This window comes from Octopus bimaculoides, chromosome 15 (assembly GCF_046866305.1).
Source record: "Octopus bimaculoides isolate indiv1 chromosome 15, ASM4686630v1, whole genome shotgun sequence".
Classification (NCBI taxonomy): Eukaryota; Metazoa; Mollusca; class Cephalopoda; order Octopoda; family Octopodidae; genus Octopus; species Octopus bimaculoides.
The window spans coordinates 26,485,121-26,502,899 of record NC_142942.1 but is presented as its reverse complement, the minus strand read 5'-3'; the positions used below and the strand labels follow the sequence as shown (position 1 = coordinate 26,502,899).

The 17,779-nt window shown below is 37.0% G+C and overlaps 1 protein-coding gene across 8 annotated transcripts in view; it reads left to right on the top strand.

The window, feature by feature from the left end:
• The window catches only part of LOC106883872 (myb-related protein A), a 227,396-nt gene that overhangs the window by 144,304 nt on the left and 65,313 nt on the right, over positions 1 to 17,779 (top strand). For all 8 annotated transcript variants that reach the window (XM_089363622.1, XM_089363627.1, XM_089363621.1 and 5 more), the window contains 2 exons: positions 15,796 to 15,874; positions 15,959 to 16,092. In XM_089363622.1, the coding sequence (XP_089219748.1) occupies positions 15,796 to 15,874; positions 15,959 to 16,092 (213 nt within the window). The remainder of the gene's footprint in view (positions 1 to 15,795; positions 15,875 to 15,958; positions 16,093 to 17,779) is intronic.

The following is a 17,779-nucleotide window of genomic DNA, read 5'->3' as shown; positions in this document are numbered from 1 at the left end:
AAATTTGTGACATGCATACTCCCAGAACTCGGATCCTCACTTCTTCAGTAGTGCCAAATTTTGAAACTGAGTTTGCACCCCCTAAGCAAATTTTGTTCCTGGGCCACTGTACACACATCAACATTATAGATATAAGATTTAGTTTCTGTGTGTTTCTTATATAAACACGCGCACGCATTGCTATTTTATAACTGTCTTCTGTTCTCCCTTCCTCTCTTTCTCTCTCTTCATTGCTCCCATTCTCTCTTCCTTTCTTGCTCTCTCAAGCGCATACACGTGCAATTACACACAATCATACACTAAAATATCACTCCTGTTCGTCAATGTGGAATAACTACAGAGTTGTACCCACCGACTTTGCAAAGTCATAACTTCCAGATAAATGAATATTGTTTTATGAATTTTTCTATGCATATATTATTTATTATGTAGATCCTGAATATTTAAAAATTTTCGGTGAAAGTGATTTGGGAGACAATTTTTGAGAAGTGTTCCCCTCTCAGTGGTGTCTCTGAGCAAGTTGTCTATATTTGTTTCATTTTTCTCTATTATGTGCGTATGTGCATCCGTAGATTTCTACTTTACACTGTCCAACTGGAAACCCTGAAACATCACAATTTTCCCTTTCATTTTATTCTCTACCCGAGATTGCGCTAAAATTTATTTTGTTGCAACTTTAGAAATTATTGCGCTAAAATTTATTTTGTTGCCACTTTAGAAATTATAACACTAAAATTTATTCTGTTGCCACTTTGGAAATTAATACACTAAAATTAAATTTATTCTGTTGCCACTTTGGAACGTTTCAAAATGAATATCATGCAATGTCCTCCGTTTCGCTTATTGGATTTGTTTGAAATCGGCCGTGACCAGGGCCATTTAATTGAATGGCTGAAAACATATGGACTTTTAGCAGAAGCTCATGTCTGTGACTGTGGCCACAATTGTTTGTTTGTGAAATTTCCGCGACTTCAAGATGGGTATAGTCGGAAGTGCACTGCTTGACAGTGTCGAAAACGCTTTTCCATTAGAACAGGATCGTTTTTCCAAAATAGTAATTTACCTTTAAGAACAATACTGCTCTTCCTGTATTGGTGGTCCATTGATGAACCCTTGCAGAAAATTATGCATGAGCTAAAAATTGCGAGTTGGTCCACTGTGGTGGATTGGGTCAATTTCTGCCGAGATATTCTGGCACAACACCTAATTGATAATCCATTAATGATTGGCAGCCCTGATGTGGTGGTTGCCATCGATGAGTTTAAATTTATGCACCGAAAGTATCGCCGGGGTGCGCACTACAACGGCACTTGGGTGTTGGGTGGGGTTGAATTGAACAATCCCACCAATTGCTTCTTATCTATATGCCCGGATAATAGCCGGTCCATGGATTCCTTGGAATCCATTATCCGGCAACATGTCTGTCCAGGGAGCATTATTTTCATAGATGAATGAGCACGTTATCGTAATTTGCAGCAGCAAGGGTTCCTGCATTTAACGGTAAACCACTCAGTTTCATTTGTTGATGAAGCCACAGGTGTACACACAAATCATGTAGAAGAAATGTGGGCGCATGCTAAGTGCCAATATCGGCAACTTTATGGTACCTCATCCGAGTTGTTTCCCACATATTTAATAGAATTCATGTGGCGGAAGAGGTACTCCACTAGACAATTTGAGCACCTCTTTGCTCAAATTGCTGAGCAATACACATTTTAAATACATATATACATAACATACTGTTTTTTAAACAAACATTCTTAACTAATACAAGAATTCACATAAGATCAATAAAGAACACAAACACGTACTGAAACAGTGACTAAACTTATGTTGTTTTGTTGGGATTAATCCACCTTTAAAGTGAAAAAAACAAAACTGACGTATATGACAGGTATGTAAAATATATTTGTGTACTTTTTATTCGTGTTTTTGCAAGATTGCAAAAAATGTTTCGGAAAGCTAATATTTTAAAATTCTTGGGGAAGGGACAGGGTGACTGCGCCGAGTTTGCCCTTTATATTTTCTATATTTAACTGTGCGTGTATATTCCTATTTTTGCTTCTGTTCTCTTCTACTTCTCTACCAGAAACACCACCGAGTGGGGAACACTTCTCAAAAATAACCTGCAGTTGTTTCCTTCAAAATTCCTACTGCTCGAAATGTACATACATCAAGGTATATTTGTAGAAAATTTCACGAAAAAATATTCATTTTCCTGGAAGTTAAGAGGAATTTAAGTGGAATTTCCGAAAATTGTCCCCCACCCTCCTTCCAAAAGACTTTCACCGAAATTTTTTGTATATTCGGAATCTACATAATAAATAATATATGCATAGAAAATTTCATAAAATAATATTCATTTTTCTGAAAGTTACGACCTTCCAAAGTCAATGGGTACCACTATGTAGTTATGCCGTCAATGTTTTGTAAATATACCACGATTTTCACTAGAGTGTTAAGGTTTTAGGGTCAGGGTTAGGGTTAGTGTTAGGGTTAGGATTAGGTTTTGGGCTTTAGGGTTAGGGTTGGGTAATCATGCGGGTGTTAATCTGAAAAATTACAGAAATGTGAAAACTACCGACCCTGCCATCTATTATAACTTTTGTTGTTCTGTTTAATATATACATAGATTATGCCTCCAAAGAAGAGAGCTTGCTGGGGAAAGAAAGCAACCGGTTTAAAAAGACATCAGACTGCAGCAATTCACCACATTCCAGAACCTACTTTGAACATAATGCAAAATGGTGCATCAACATCTACTGCCCAATCTGATAGAATTCTGGCAGAACTGTGTAGCAACAGATCGCCAGCAATTGCTTCATCAGAAATTGCCGTCCTAGCTCCTGCTAAAAGGGATTACCCTACTATGTATAATTAGGGCAGCACAAAAAGTTGTTTTGCACAAGCATTTCTATAGCCAATTAGACGGATGACATTTATGTACGCTTAATAATTTTATGCAAAACAGCCTTCAGACTTTCCCTATTGATTTCATCGTCTTTTGAATTATGAGCATATTTACATTATAAGGGTTTTCTCGTTGTAAGGCTTTCTTTTTTAGTTGATTTTCAGCTAGCAAGACTTATTGTAGATGGCGTAATAAGTCACACCCGGACAAGGTCGGGTTATACTGCTAGTACATCATCATCATCATCATCATTGTTTAACGTCCGCTTTCCATGCTAGCATGGGTTGGACGATTTGACTGAGGACTGGTGAAACCAGATGGCTACACCAGGCTCCAATCTGATTTGGCAGAGTTTCTACAGCTGGATGCCCTTCCTAACGCCATATATATATATATATATATATATATATATATATATACATACACAGTGTACATTTAAACACATAAGGGGTATCCATCATAGGATTCCCTCACGCTATAAAGAACAGCTAAGTTCCAAACCACTATTAGGGATAAAATTTCAAAGGGAATGAAAAATAAAAACATTTACCATCTAGCTCCTGAACCATGGTTTCTGACTCTTTTAGTAAATAAAATAATATGCCAAGCGAAGTCTTCTTCAGCAGAAGAATGTTTTTATTTTTCATTTCCTTCGAAATTTCATCCTTAATAGTGGTTTGGAACTTAGCTGTTCTTTCTAGCATGAGGGAATCCTATGATGGATATCTCTTATGTGTTTAAATGTACACTGTATTTATATGAATAATATATAGTCTATGGACTAAATTTTTACACGCTAGGCCACTGGTAGTGGAAATTTCTAATATTTCTAATTACCCTTCGATATTATTAATTATATATATTTATGTATATATATATATATATATATATATATATATATATATATATATATATATACATATATATATATATATATATATATATATATATATATGTATATATATGTATATATATATATATATGTATATATATGTATATATATATATATGTATATATATGTATATATATATATATGTATATATATGTATATATATATATATATATATATATATATATATATATTCACACACACACACACACACACACACACACACATATACCGATACTAATATACTCGTTCACATGCAGAAAATTATAAATAATTTAATACATGTATAAGCATGTTGGGATATATATAAATACACTTACAAACACATTAAAGTAAACATGTAGAGACATATCTACAAGCGCATACATATATAGATGGATATATATATACACATACATATATGCAGTTACATACACATAGATATATACAGATAAAGACATGCATATACACACACACATAAGAGTAAAAAGTTTGTTATAGGCATGTATAAGATAAAATCTTATATAAAACACTACCAACAATTAGGAAAATGGAGAAGAGATGTTCATCATCATTGTTTAACATCCGCTTTCCATGCTGGCATGGGTTAGATAGTTTGACTGAGGACTGGTGAGCCTGAGGCTGCACCACACTCAATCTGATCTGGCAAAGTTTCTGCAGCTGGATGCCCTTCCTAACACCAACCATTCCAAGAGTGTAGTGGGTGCTTTTACATGCCACTGGCACGAAGGCCAGTCAGGTGGTTCTGGCATTGACCACGCTCAGAAGGTGTTTTTTACGTGCTACCTGCACAGGAGCCAGTCCAGTGGCACTGGCAACGACCATGCTTGAATGTTGTTGTTCATGTGCCGGTAAGGCGATGCTGGCAACAATGATGCTCGAATGGTGCTTTTCATGTGTCACCGGCACGGGAACCAATCCGTACCCTGGCAACGATCATGCTCGGATGTGCCTTTAATGTTCCACTGGTATGAGTGCCAGTTAGACGGTATTGTCATTGGCCACGTCAGTGATTTTGATTCGCTTACACTTGCCTCAATATGTCTTCACAAGCAAAGTTTATTATCCACATACGACCGTTTCAAGTGGTAATAAAAACATGTAAGAAAAAACTTTAATTATGATAATAATAATAATAAAAATAGTTATGTATTACCATTCTCCTCAATATAAAAAAAAATTAAAGGAAAACATCAAAAAAGGTTTTACCAAAAAAAAAAAAAAAAAAATAGAAGGAAAAACAAAGCGGCTATGTTGGAGAAGCTGACTGGATATTTGTAAATAAATTGTAAAAAAGAGAAAAAAGAAGAGAAACAGGAACATGTTAATGTATTTTCGAGTCTATCTGTGTAAGAAACTACAACTGTTCTGGCCAACGGATATTTTTAAATAGAAGTAGGAAAAAACAGAGACAAAACAAAGTGTAAACAATAAAATCAACACACTTATCTAACATGCATAAATGCATGGTCTCTTACATAAAAACTACATACACCTACATGCATATATATTTGAATACAAAGAAAATAATATAATAATAGTAAGCGTCTAGCAGGATTAGACAGCTATATTTAAAAATTGTTTTAGTATATGAACAGTTATGGGTAGTAAGCAGTGAAAAAAGTTAAAAATTTTTAGAGAAAAATAAATACTACCATTGGAAAAATACTTGTTGATAAATAATTCATAATAAATGAGCATTTACTTAGAAATATTTACGGGTCAAAGAGTTAGAGCCGAGGGGATATAATTCTAAATGTATAAAATTTTTTTTAAAATATATCATCATCATCGTCGTTTAACGTCTGCTTTCCATGCTAGCATGGATTGGACGATTTGACTGAGGACTGGTGTAACCAGATGGCTACACCAGACTCCAATCTGATTTGGCAGAGTTTCTACAGCTGGATGCCCTTCCTAATGCCAACCACTCAGAGAGTGTAGTGGGTGCTTTTACGTGTCGCCCGCATGAAGGCCAGTCAGGCGGTACTGGCAACGGCCACGCTCAAGATGGTGTATTTTATGTCCCACCCGCACAAGAGCCAGTCCAGGGGCACTGGCAACGATCTCGCTCGAAAATCCTACGAAGGCCAGTCAGGCGGTACTGGCAACGGCCACGCTCAAAATGGTGTATTTTATGTGCCACCCGCACAAGAGCCAGTCCAGGGGCACTGGCAACGATCTCACTTGAAAGTCCTTAGACATGCCGCGTGCACAAGTACCAGAAAGGCGATGCTGGGCACAGGTGCCATCACAATTTCGCTTTCGCTTTCCCCAATAAGTCTTCACAAGCTGAGTTTCGTGTACAATGAAGGAGACGATAAAATTAATTCAGAGGGAATACAGACGTAAACACCTACACACACACACACACACACACACACACACACACACACACACACACGTGTAGAGTGTTAGGTGTGATGTACAGAATTAAATATTGAAAAAAAAAAGGCTTCAGAATTTTGGAATAACTTCTTTCATTTATTTTATACATATATTAGCTTTCGTTCATGAACTTGTCAAATATAATTCTGTGAAAATACAGAGATCTTGCTTATTTATATAAAACAGGTGTTTTTTTGGGTTTTGTTTATAACAGAACATTGTTTTTTTTTTGGGGGGGGGGGGGGGTGAGGTTTTGGATACATTGAAAGATGTATAAGCAGATAGATAGATAGATAGACAGGCAGATAGAGAGAGAGGTAGATAGATTGATAGTCAGACAGCTAGAGAGATGGATGTGGTAAAAGAGAGAGAGAAGGGCCATTGTATTGAAATGGTCTTTTTAAGGAGTGTCAAATAAATAAATAAATAAATAAATAAGGGTAAAAACTTGTTTACTACTTACTCTATTGTTTTGAGAGGGTTTTTAGAGATGGTAAGAGAAGGAAGAAAAGGAAAAGAAAGAAGAGAGAAGAAAAAATAGAGAATAATAAGTAGAAAATAGAAATAAAACAAAGAAATGTCTTCCTGTTTTTTCTTTGTTTTTTAGTTCTTTCCTTTTATATTCTTTGTTCTTTCTTTTTACATAGACTTTGAGTCCTATTTAGAATATATTCCTGTCATACATTCATTTATTTATTTATTTTTGGTAAGGTGTAGTTCTGCATGAGAGTATATTAATATAATATTTGTAAATTTGAAAAATCAAATTAGTAAAATCAATTAGTAAAAATAACTATATATATATATATATATATCATATCACACATATATACATATATATACATACAAAACATATTCCTTGTTTTTCTTTTTTCTCTTTCAAACATTTAACTTCAGGGAAAATTTTTTTATGAAGAGTAGTTCCATTGCCTTTCGGTATTGTGGATCGTCCCATGTACATTTATAAAAGGGAAAGATTTTGAACTTTCCGTCTTTGCATATTTCCAGACGTTTACTCAATGGAATCATTCTTAGTTCTTCTTGTCAGATATGTTGCCTGTGAATTCTTGCACGTTGGCAGAGTGAGTTATTCGTTTTACCAATGTAATTTTCTTTACAGTTTGGACATTGACCTGTTGATGGTCGTAGTGATCTGTATTATCAAGACACCCAACCAATTAACACTGCTACTATCATAGCACTCCTTCTTCGAACCCACAAGAGTTAACAAGTGAAACAGAGACAAGCACAAACAAGAAAAATGCCCCTGTTATTTGAATACTATACAAATATGTCTTTAAAAAGACTTTTCTTTTAAATTTACCAAAATTTAATTTTTCAATAATTTTTCAAAAATCTATTATTCATATTTACTGTTGAAAAGATCTCAAGGATCGAAACCTGTTCTGTAATGTTCTTTATAAAAGTATTTTAGCATTTTCTACTTTGTCTTTTTTCCATATATATATATATATATATGTGTGTGTGTGTGTGTGTATGCATATATATATATATATATATATACATATATATATATATATATATATATATATATTCTGTTGTGTCTGGGGAGAGTCATTTTCTTATTATGCCTTAAAATTTAACACACTCACCGGTAAAATTTCCACTTATCTTTCTTTTTATTTTCCTAAAATTTTCGTTGCGTTTTGACTGTCCGTTATTTACGCTGTGTTCTTTTTTGCTTTTGTTTGTTTTTACGCATGTGTGTGTCTCAGTATGTGTGTATGTATGCATGTGTGTGTGTGTGTGTGTGTGCATATGTATGTGTGTGTATGCATATATGTATGCATGCGTGTGCGTTTGCATGTATGTATGTATGTATTCTGCATATTCCTGTGTTTGTGTGTTTTTTATGTATGTGTGTGCATGTGTGTATATGTATGTATGTATCTCTGTCTCCTTGTGTGTGCACGTCTAAGTGTCTGTGTGTGCGTGTGTATGTGTGTGTGTGTGTGTGTGTGTGTGTGTGTGTGTTTTGCTGCTATGTACCATGTTTGTATGTATGGGTGCGAATCTCCATATGTGTGGACATGTGTCTTCGTGTGAAGTAAAGTGTGTGTGTATATGTGGTCATGTGTTTCAGTCTCTATTTGCGTATGTGGTTGTCTGTTCATATACCCTATGTACCTACCCGTCTGTATGTAGACCTGTTTGTTTACATACATGTGCATGCACACACACACACACACCCACACACACAGAGACATACATACATCTATCTGCATAAAAGCCCATTAACTGTTCTACTGTACCTGTGTAAAATGTGGGTATAGGGGTATGATATCTATATATATTTCCTATTTAGTATTGGGGAAGTTTCATTTATAAGGACGTACTCCCGTATTTGTCTTAGAGTTGGGTCTTTTGGGTGTTTGGATAAGATGCGGATGTCAAGTTGACCCAAGTTACCTCCATGCTGGTCTTTGGCAGGTTGGTAGAGTATGGAGGACTGTTTTTTGTCGTCATATTGTCTCAGATCTTCGTTTAGTCATTCCGCAATGCTCCTAGATGTTTCCCCTATGTATGTCATATTCAGGTCTTTACAAGCACCTTCCATGCATTTTATGCTGTAAACTACATTTCTATTTCTGCAGTTAATGCCAGGGCTAATCCTACATACCATGCAGTTATCATTGGTACATATGTTATTCTCAAAGGGGTACGTCCTACATAGTTGTGATCTGATGGAGTTCCCTGGCTTTTCAACAATCTTAATGTTGAGTTTGGACTCCTTCAGAACTTTTCTAAACCTACGCGCTAGTTCTCCATGGGCTGTGGCCTCTATGAACATCACTCCTTGATATCTGTCTGTTTTATACCACGTATTCGCCCTGTTGGCTTTGTCACAAATTCTTTGTATCCTATTCCATTCTTTGTTTCTATATCTAGGGCAGGTACCACTGGTATCATTACGTATAATATTATCTAACCTCTTTCTAGCTCCCCTGTATACTCGAATCCTATCTTTCTGATCATGTCCAGAGAACTGCATGCGGTGCATGAAGTTCTGTATATGTTTTTTTCGTTTCATAGGGTTCGCATAGTGGGGAGATGTTGTTCATTATCCTAACTAAGTCTGCTATCAGTATGTTAATTTTCATGCTGTGTGACAAAGCTGAGTTCTTGTGAACAACATATTTTGAAGCTATGGGTTTCATATAATATGAGTGGAGGAGCCGCACTCTATTGTTCACAGTCTCTAACCAAACTTCAGTATCAAGTACAGGGAGCTTATTGTTGGGGTGTTTAGTCGGGTAATCTATAGTTACCTTGGTACTTTGGTGGATGGAGTTAGCTATTTGCTGGATGCTCTCCATTACGTTCCTTTCGGTTTCTACACGACCGTCACTAGAGTTGGTCCTAACTATGATATTAATGTCATCTACATATCTGCTGTAAAGTAAATCCCAAAACGAAATATATATATATATATAAATCATCATCATCATCATGATCATCGTTTAACGTCCGCTTTCCATGCTAGCATGGGTTGGACAATTTGACTGAGGACTGGCGAACCAGATGGCTGCACCAGGCTCCAATGTGATCTGGCAGCGTTTCTACAGCTGGATGCCCTTCCTAACATCAACCACTCCGAGAATGTAATGGGTGCTTTTACGTGCCACTGGCACGAGGGCTAGTCAGGCGATACTGGCAGCGGCCACGCTCATGTAGTGTTATTTACATGCCACCTGCACAGGAGCCCGTCCAGCGGTACTGGCAATGACCTTGCTCGAATGTTTTTTCATGTGCCAGTAAGGCGACGCTGGTAACGATCACACTCGAATGGTGCTTTTTATGTCCCACCAGCACGGAAGCCAGTCAGCTGCTCTGAGAGCGATCACGCTCGGATGGTGCTCCTAGCGTTCCACAGGCACGGGTGCTAGTCAGCAAATTTGATTTGATTTCAATTTGACTTGCCTCAACTAGTCTTTGCAAGCAGAGTTTAGTGTCCAGTGAAGGAAAGGTACGCATAAGTGGGCTGTTTACACCCCATGGCATAAGCCACGGGTCTTCTCATACACGGCATATTTCCAAAGGTCTCGGTCACTAGTCATTGCTTCGGTGAGGCCTAATGCTTGAAGGTTGTGTTTCACCACCTCATCCTTGCTTCCACACCTGAAACTTCTCTAGTTCTGATAATAACTTAACAATTAGAGCAAGGTCATCAGTATAGAGGAGCTCCTAGGGGCATCCTGTTTTGAATTCCTCTGTTACTGCCTGGAGGACTATGATAAACAGGATGAGGCTGAGGACTGAACCTTGGTGGACCCCTACCTCTACCTGGAATTCTTCACTGTACTTGTTGCCAACCCTCACCGTACTGACAGCGTCGCTGTACATGTCTTGCACAGCTCTGACTAACCATTCATCTATCCTAGTTTCCTCATTGCGTATGACTCCTTTGTGTATCACCTGGTTAACTCTACGAGTGACTAGGCTATAGCCGACACTGCCAGATATTTTGAGCATCTCTGCAGTGATTCCTGATGGGCCAGGGGCTTTCCCTGTCTTCATACTCTTAATTGCTTTATCTACCAAGGTACTGTCAACTCGGATAGCTGGTCCCTCTGTTAGGTCGATATTCGGCAGACTCTCTTTCTCCCATTCATTTTCTTTATTGAGCAACCTTTCATATTGGTGTCTCCAAACCGCTCTCTTTGCAGCCTCATTTAGTGCAAGTGAACCAGCATCCATGCAGACACATTTCTCTCCTACGACATCACGATTCTCTCTCACACACTGTCTTAATTCTTTATTGCCCATAAGGGGCTAAACACAGAGGGGACAAACAAGGACAGACAAACGGATTAAGTCGATCACAGTGACCCCAGTGTTTCACTGGTACTTACTTCATCGACCCCGAAAGGATGAAAGGCAAAGTCGACCTCGGCGGAATTTGAACTCAGAACGTAAAGACAGACGAAATCCCGCTAAGCATTTCGCCCGGTGTGCTAACGTTTCTGCTAACTCGCCACCAACTCACACACTTCCATGCAACACGAAATACCTCAAGTCTTTGGTCCTCACGGCACAGAACATTGGCAAATCTCTTCTTATCTGTTTCCCTTCTAGCTAAATAAACCTGTCTCCTAGCTTTCCTTCTGGCAGTCTGATACAATTCCCTGCTACTACTGTTCTTCCAGGCCTTCCAAGCCTGTTATTTTCTCTAATAGCCCCGTCAACCACATTGTTCCACCACCACGTTACCTTGGGTCGAGAGGGGACTTTGCACCATCCACAGATCTAGTCAGTGGCCCTCAGCAGGTTATCCCATAGAAACCTCCAGTTGTCTTCCACATCATGTGATGCCATATCCCCTTCTAGTTCATCAAAGGTTTCAAATAATACGTCTCTAAATCTCTGTCCATTTGCAGGATCTTTAAGCTTCCACACCCTTCTCCCTCATGCTGGTCGTCTGCTGGGCATCCATTTAGCCCTGATTTTGAAGTCACTAACTCCTAATCTATGTTGAGGGGTACATTCTTTGCCTGGGAAGGTTTTGGCATTTATAAGCAGCCATCTTTCCTTTTTCTGGCGAGGATGTAGTCAATTTGAGTAGTGTGTCTGCCAGAACGGTAGGTGACTAGCAGGTTTCCTGAAGTTAGTGTTGCAAATCATAAGATCATTTGTATCGCAGAACTCCAGCAGCCTGGTTCCCTCCTCATTGTAGGAATCAAAACCGTAGCCTCCATGTATACCATGGAAGCCCCCTGTATGTTGTCCAACATGTCCATTGAAGTCACCAAGCCACAAAGAGAAGGTCCCTGTCATTCGTGAATGAGGTAGTCTGCAAGAGGATGTCATAAAATCGGTCTTTCTGTCCATTGGGTAGCCCCAGCTGAAGGGCATAGGCCGAGATAATGGTTGCCAACCCATGATGGAGCACTTATCTAATCTTAAGTATTCTTTCGCATACTCTGACTACCTCGATTACCTTAACCCATTTCTCTGCAAGAAGTATACCCACACCTCCGACCCTGTCAGTGTTCCCTGCCCAGAAAATCTTGTACCTGTGTTCTTTGCCTGTGAGGAACCTAGCGGAACCGTCTTTCCACCTTACTTCTTGGAGGCGGCACATATCGCCACATCTCTATTCAAGCATCTCAACAATCTCACCAGACCTACTTTTCAGTGTGCCGACGTTGTGAGTGACAATCCTGAGGGTGTGGGAGGTGTGGGCCCGTGAGACCCTCTGACAGGGGACAGCCGCGTTATGTACCTGAAAAGAAAGCTCACATTTGGCAGAATTCATAAACAAACAATAGCCTTCAATTCACCCTGCATACACTGCACCATGATATTTTTGCACTATATGACACTACCTTACATAGGAGATAAACCCTAAGCAGGGGTGAGGATGCTGTAATGCCTTTAGAAGTGTTCATGGGAGACAGTGAAATGATGACAGAGGATAGGAACCTCCAGTACAGGTTGTGGGAGTGAGAGGGCGGGTGTATTGCGAGCTACAAATTTAGATGAGCGCATCTGGATATGTATTCTTTCGGCATAGTTATTAAAAAACTCGAGTAGGGGAATCCAAGTGTGTGCGCTGGTTTATATAGGGTGGTGGTGGTGGAGGAAGTTTTGGCGAAGCGTGTGGTAATCGAAAGAGAGAAAGAGAGACAGACAAAGTGAGGTCAAGAGAGAGAGAGAGAGGAGTAGTGGTCAGAACACGAGGGAGAAAAATATTCTTTTGGGATTTTGGAAGCATAATTTAATGAAACAGCAAATGTTGATTAGAATTGAAAAATCTGAGATTTGTCGGTCAGCCAATCTATGACAAAATTAGAGAAATAAGTGACTGTGTGATAAACTTTAATAGAATGAATGAATATGTTGCGGTTAAGGAAATGTGTGAACTAAGGTTATCTTAAGGCAACAATGAGAAAGATGAAACTATTGAAACTATATTTACATGATGACACGGTAATGAAATAGACAGAATAATGAAAAGAACTAATAAGGGGTTTATGATCTGCACAGAAATAGAAGAGTAGATGAACGAGGTTGAAAAGACAAAATTTCCTATCTGAGTATCTTCTGAGATTTGTATTCTTCGGCAGAGGTATTAAAATCAAGTAGGGGAATCCGAGTGCGTGTGCTAGTTTATATAGGGTGATGGTGGTGCTGAAGGAAGTCTTGGCGAAGTGAGTGGTAATCGAAATAGAGAGAGAGAGACAGACAGACAGAGTGGGGCAGAGATAGAGAGAGAGGGGGTAGTGGTCAGAACATGAGGGAGAAAAATATTCTTTTGGGATTTGGGTAGCATAATTTAACGAAACAACAAATGTTGATAATAGTAAAATAGAATTGTGTGTGTGTGTGTATATATATATATATATATATATATATATATATATATATATATATATATATTTGTGTGTGTGTGTGTGTGTGTATTCAGGCTGAATTCCTGGTGGGCTGTTAAGAGTTTGTTTATGAGGTGCTGCATTTGCTTCTCATAGTGTGCTGTCAATGCTGCATTGTCCACAAACAACATTTCTCTGGTGAGTATTTGAAGAATCTGGATTTTGCTTTCAGCCTTGAAAGACCAGATAGTTTTTTGTTTGATCTGATGTGTAGTTGACACTACAACTGCATTATTTAACATCACTGCAAAAGGGATGCCAAACAGGGTGAGGGCAAAGACATAGCTCTACTTTACACCACTGCATATGTTAAATGCCTCCAATTAATAGCCATCAAATTGAATGACACCTTCCATATCTGCGTGAAATGATTGGACTATCCTGAGAAATCTTGGAGGACATTCAACCTTGGCAAGGATTTTGAATAGGCCATCTATTAACTAGCTCAAAATCCTTTATGAGATGAATAAAGTTGATGTAGAGTAGTTGCCTTTGTTCTCAGCACTTCTGTAACTGTCAAAAAGAGAGGATCATGTTGAGATTCATGATATCCCCTCTCTGCAATTTTATGTAGTCTGTTATTATATATTTATATAATTATAATTATAATTAAAACCCACAAGTCTTGTGAAATACAGCTGCCTGGGGTTTTCTGGTTGAAATAATAATTTATTTTATCATTTGTCAAGCTATTAAAAATGACAAGACAGTTTACCTGTTTTGAAAGCAGTTGACATTTGAATGAAAATGCACATACAGAAAAAGACAGAGGAAAACGCCAACATCCTCTCAAAGATTAGCCAGAGATGATTTTTAAAATGAGAATATCTGAAATAAATTTGACTGCTCTTACAAACAAGAATATTTAAAATGAAGCAGACGGCTCTCAAAAATTAAGTAAAAAAAAAAACAGGAAAAATAATCTAGAATCTTTGTTGGGTATTGGATCGATCCCAAAATCTAATCAATTCATGCCAGTCATGCGGCCAAAGATTCCTGAAAGTTTCATTCGAATCCATCCAGCGGTTCTTGAGATATTTTGTCCACGGACAAACAAACAAATAAATGTGACTGAAAACAATACCTCTGCCTTCACTAAGGCAGAGGTAATAACAGATAATAACTTTATTTATCAAAAAATGCTATGAGGTTAAAAATAAAACTTATTTTCTATAATGTTATTCAACAAAGCCACCTTCAGCTTCAACAACTACTTCTATATGAGATCTAAATCATCTACACGCTCGAATCAAGTGGTCCTGGTTCATTTTGACATTACTCTGATATGGCAGCTTTCAAAGACATGTAATTGTCCAATGAATTGATATCTGGGGAATTAGGAGGTCAAATGTTAGGGGTTATGTGATCATGAAAATTTTCAACCATGCATTCCTGTATTACTAGAGCCATGTGTGATAGTGCAGAGTCTTACTGAAACACATATGGCCTTCCATTGCATACACTGTCTATCCAGAGCTTAACAATTATTTGCAGGACCTCAATGTAGGCGGCCTTGTGGAAAGAAGTAAGGAGGTATCACATGTCCTTCGTTGCTGACAATCTCTAAAACCATTACTGTTGCAGGAAATTTTGTATGCATAACACTTGGAACTTCAGAAGGGTCAGCACATAACTATCTGTCATTTCATCTGTTAACTTATTGATCTTGGTCGAAGCTTTTCTTGTTTGAGAAAAATCAAATCAAATCTTCTGCTGGATTTTTCAATTTGTTTAAGAGCCTTTTAGATCTGATGTAGTGGACCTTTCCTCATCATATAAGACTTATATCTGGTGTCTTCATGGACAATATTTCTAACTGTTCCTTCTGACACATGGAGATCTTTTGCAATTGACCTCATGGACTTTCTGGGATTGTAATCAATGGTCTGTTGCTGGATAAATTCAGGTGTTCTGATGATTTCTGAGTGTTTAGAGTGCTTTTTATGCTTTGATACTGATGATACATTTCCATCTTCAGTCTCTAGCTCCTTACAAACTTTGTACATGAAAAATGTAGCAACTTTTCAAAATCGAAATATTTCTAAATCACAATGCTCAGCCTTTATAACCTCAATAACAGCATGCTTCTTCATTTCTTGAGTAAGATGAGGATCTGCCATTATCATTTTCTGAAACAAAAATTATACAGATTTAGCAAAAAATGCAGCAAATATCTTACTCACCATGTATAAATATATTTTTTTGAATTGCAGTTATGGACAATTGTGATATCAGTTTAAAAGTACAGGCAACTCCAGAACCAGACACAAACAAGAAAAATGTGGTTATATGGTAAATATATTTCTTTCTTTCTTTTCTTCTTTTTGAAAAAGATATGAATTATTTTATAAAACTTAGTGCTTTTTTTTCTTACAGTTCATCTGATACCAGTACTTGTGGTGAAGATATGGATAGTGGACTCATAGATTTTAACTCATTAGATCTGAATGATGTGACAGAAGATAATCCGAGTGTGACACCTAATAAATTTACAGGTTTAAATAAAAAAGGTAAAAAAATTTTATTTTAATTAGTGTGAAGTGGAGTAATAACACCAGTTATCTTTTCAGTTCTGTCAGTGGAATAAATGCTGTTTAGAATTATATAAAAATATTTGTTACTCATAAAATTACAATTTGTAATGTATATTATACTAGAATTCAAAATTGTTGTATATTATACTAGAACTCAAAATTCCTTGTCTTGCCAGTTACTTGGTGACCATGCTGGTGTTGGTGCCACTTAAGCCTAGTGTAGTCTTCTGCCTGACCAGCTCCTGTCAAACCGTCCAACCCATGCCAGCATGAAAGGCAGAAATTGTGATTATTACAATACTTTGGCTTCTAATTGGAGGTATTGTTTAAAAATGTACATGATGAAAGTTGCTAATGAGAGTATGAGGATGTAAATGAAAATGCCAAAATAACAGGAAAATAATTGCTTATTTGTATCACATTGTTTACATAATTTTTGCCTTTCATTGCCTTTTTATACTTCTTTTATTGTCATCCTCATTCACTAACCACGCTTGAACACATTCTCTCTTCTAAGATTTTTTTGTCTGCTGTTTTATTTGCATGTTGTAGTATAAGCCCTTTGTTTTAAATCTAGTTTCTTTTCCTTTTCATCATCAGTTTCATAATCTATTCTTTGAACTGCTCTGTGTCCCATTTCTATCAGTCTTCTCTTTCTTCCTCAGTTTTATTTTGTAATTTAGTTGTGTGTCTCACTTGTTCTAATCTTCTTTGTTCCTCACTCATTCTGTATCCTAATTAAAGTTCTCTGTCTAACCTGCTCTTTTATACTTTTTTATTTCTTTTCAGCAGCTTGATTCAACCTTATTCTGTATCTCTGTCTTGTTGCCTTCTCACAGTTTCATCTTGGTTTTCCTGTCAACATCACAGCCACATAGTCTATGCTTGCATTTTGTGTCATTGCACTGTTCTATCTTAGCGTTGTCTTTGTTGCTCTCTTTGGGTCTCCACTTCTTACTCTTTGCCATTGTTCTATTGCTGGGGAGATTGAAAAAATATGTTACGAAGTAAGATTTTTAATGGTGTTAGTGGGAAAGATCAAATCAAACTTAACTGTCATCAGTCTGTAGTATAACAGCAATTTGCTTCAAAAGAACTGTTTGTGCTACAATATTATTGAAGAAATCTTATAAACGTTGTGATGCATGGCAAAAAAAGAAAATAAGTTTGGTTATTTTGGAGCCTTAAAATAAGTTGTATGTGTGCTATGATAATATAATTTATGACACCAATGAAATATATATTTTGTTTCAATACAAGTGTTACATATAAATGCATAGAGAATGTTGCATATAAGCATGAAAGTATATGCATGCAGTGTATAAGTAAATATGTTAAAGTTGAATGCATGATAATTCCTGGTAAGTTGAATCTAAAAGTTAATAATGGAATATATGAAGTCGAATAACTAAATGTAGAAGTGTATATACAATTAGATATAGCATATTAAATATATATTGATGACACATTGCATGATATATATATATATTGGTTAGATTAAATTTACTTTTGAAAAAAAGGAAAAAATTAATATGATAGAGTTTATGAACACAAAAAATATTATGTGAGCAGAATAAACTTAATGAAAAGTAAATAGAACTAACTACTCTGTTGGATAATTTAGAAAGTAAATCATATAAAGGGGAACAACGTGTAGAACTTA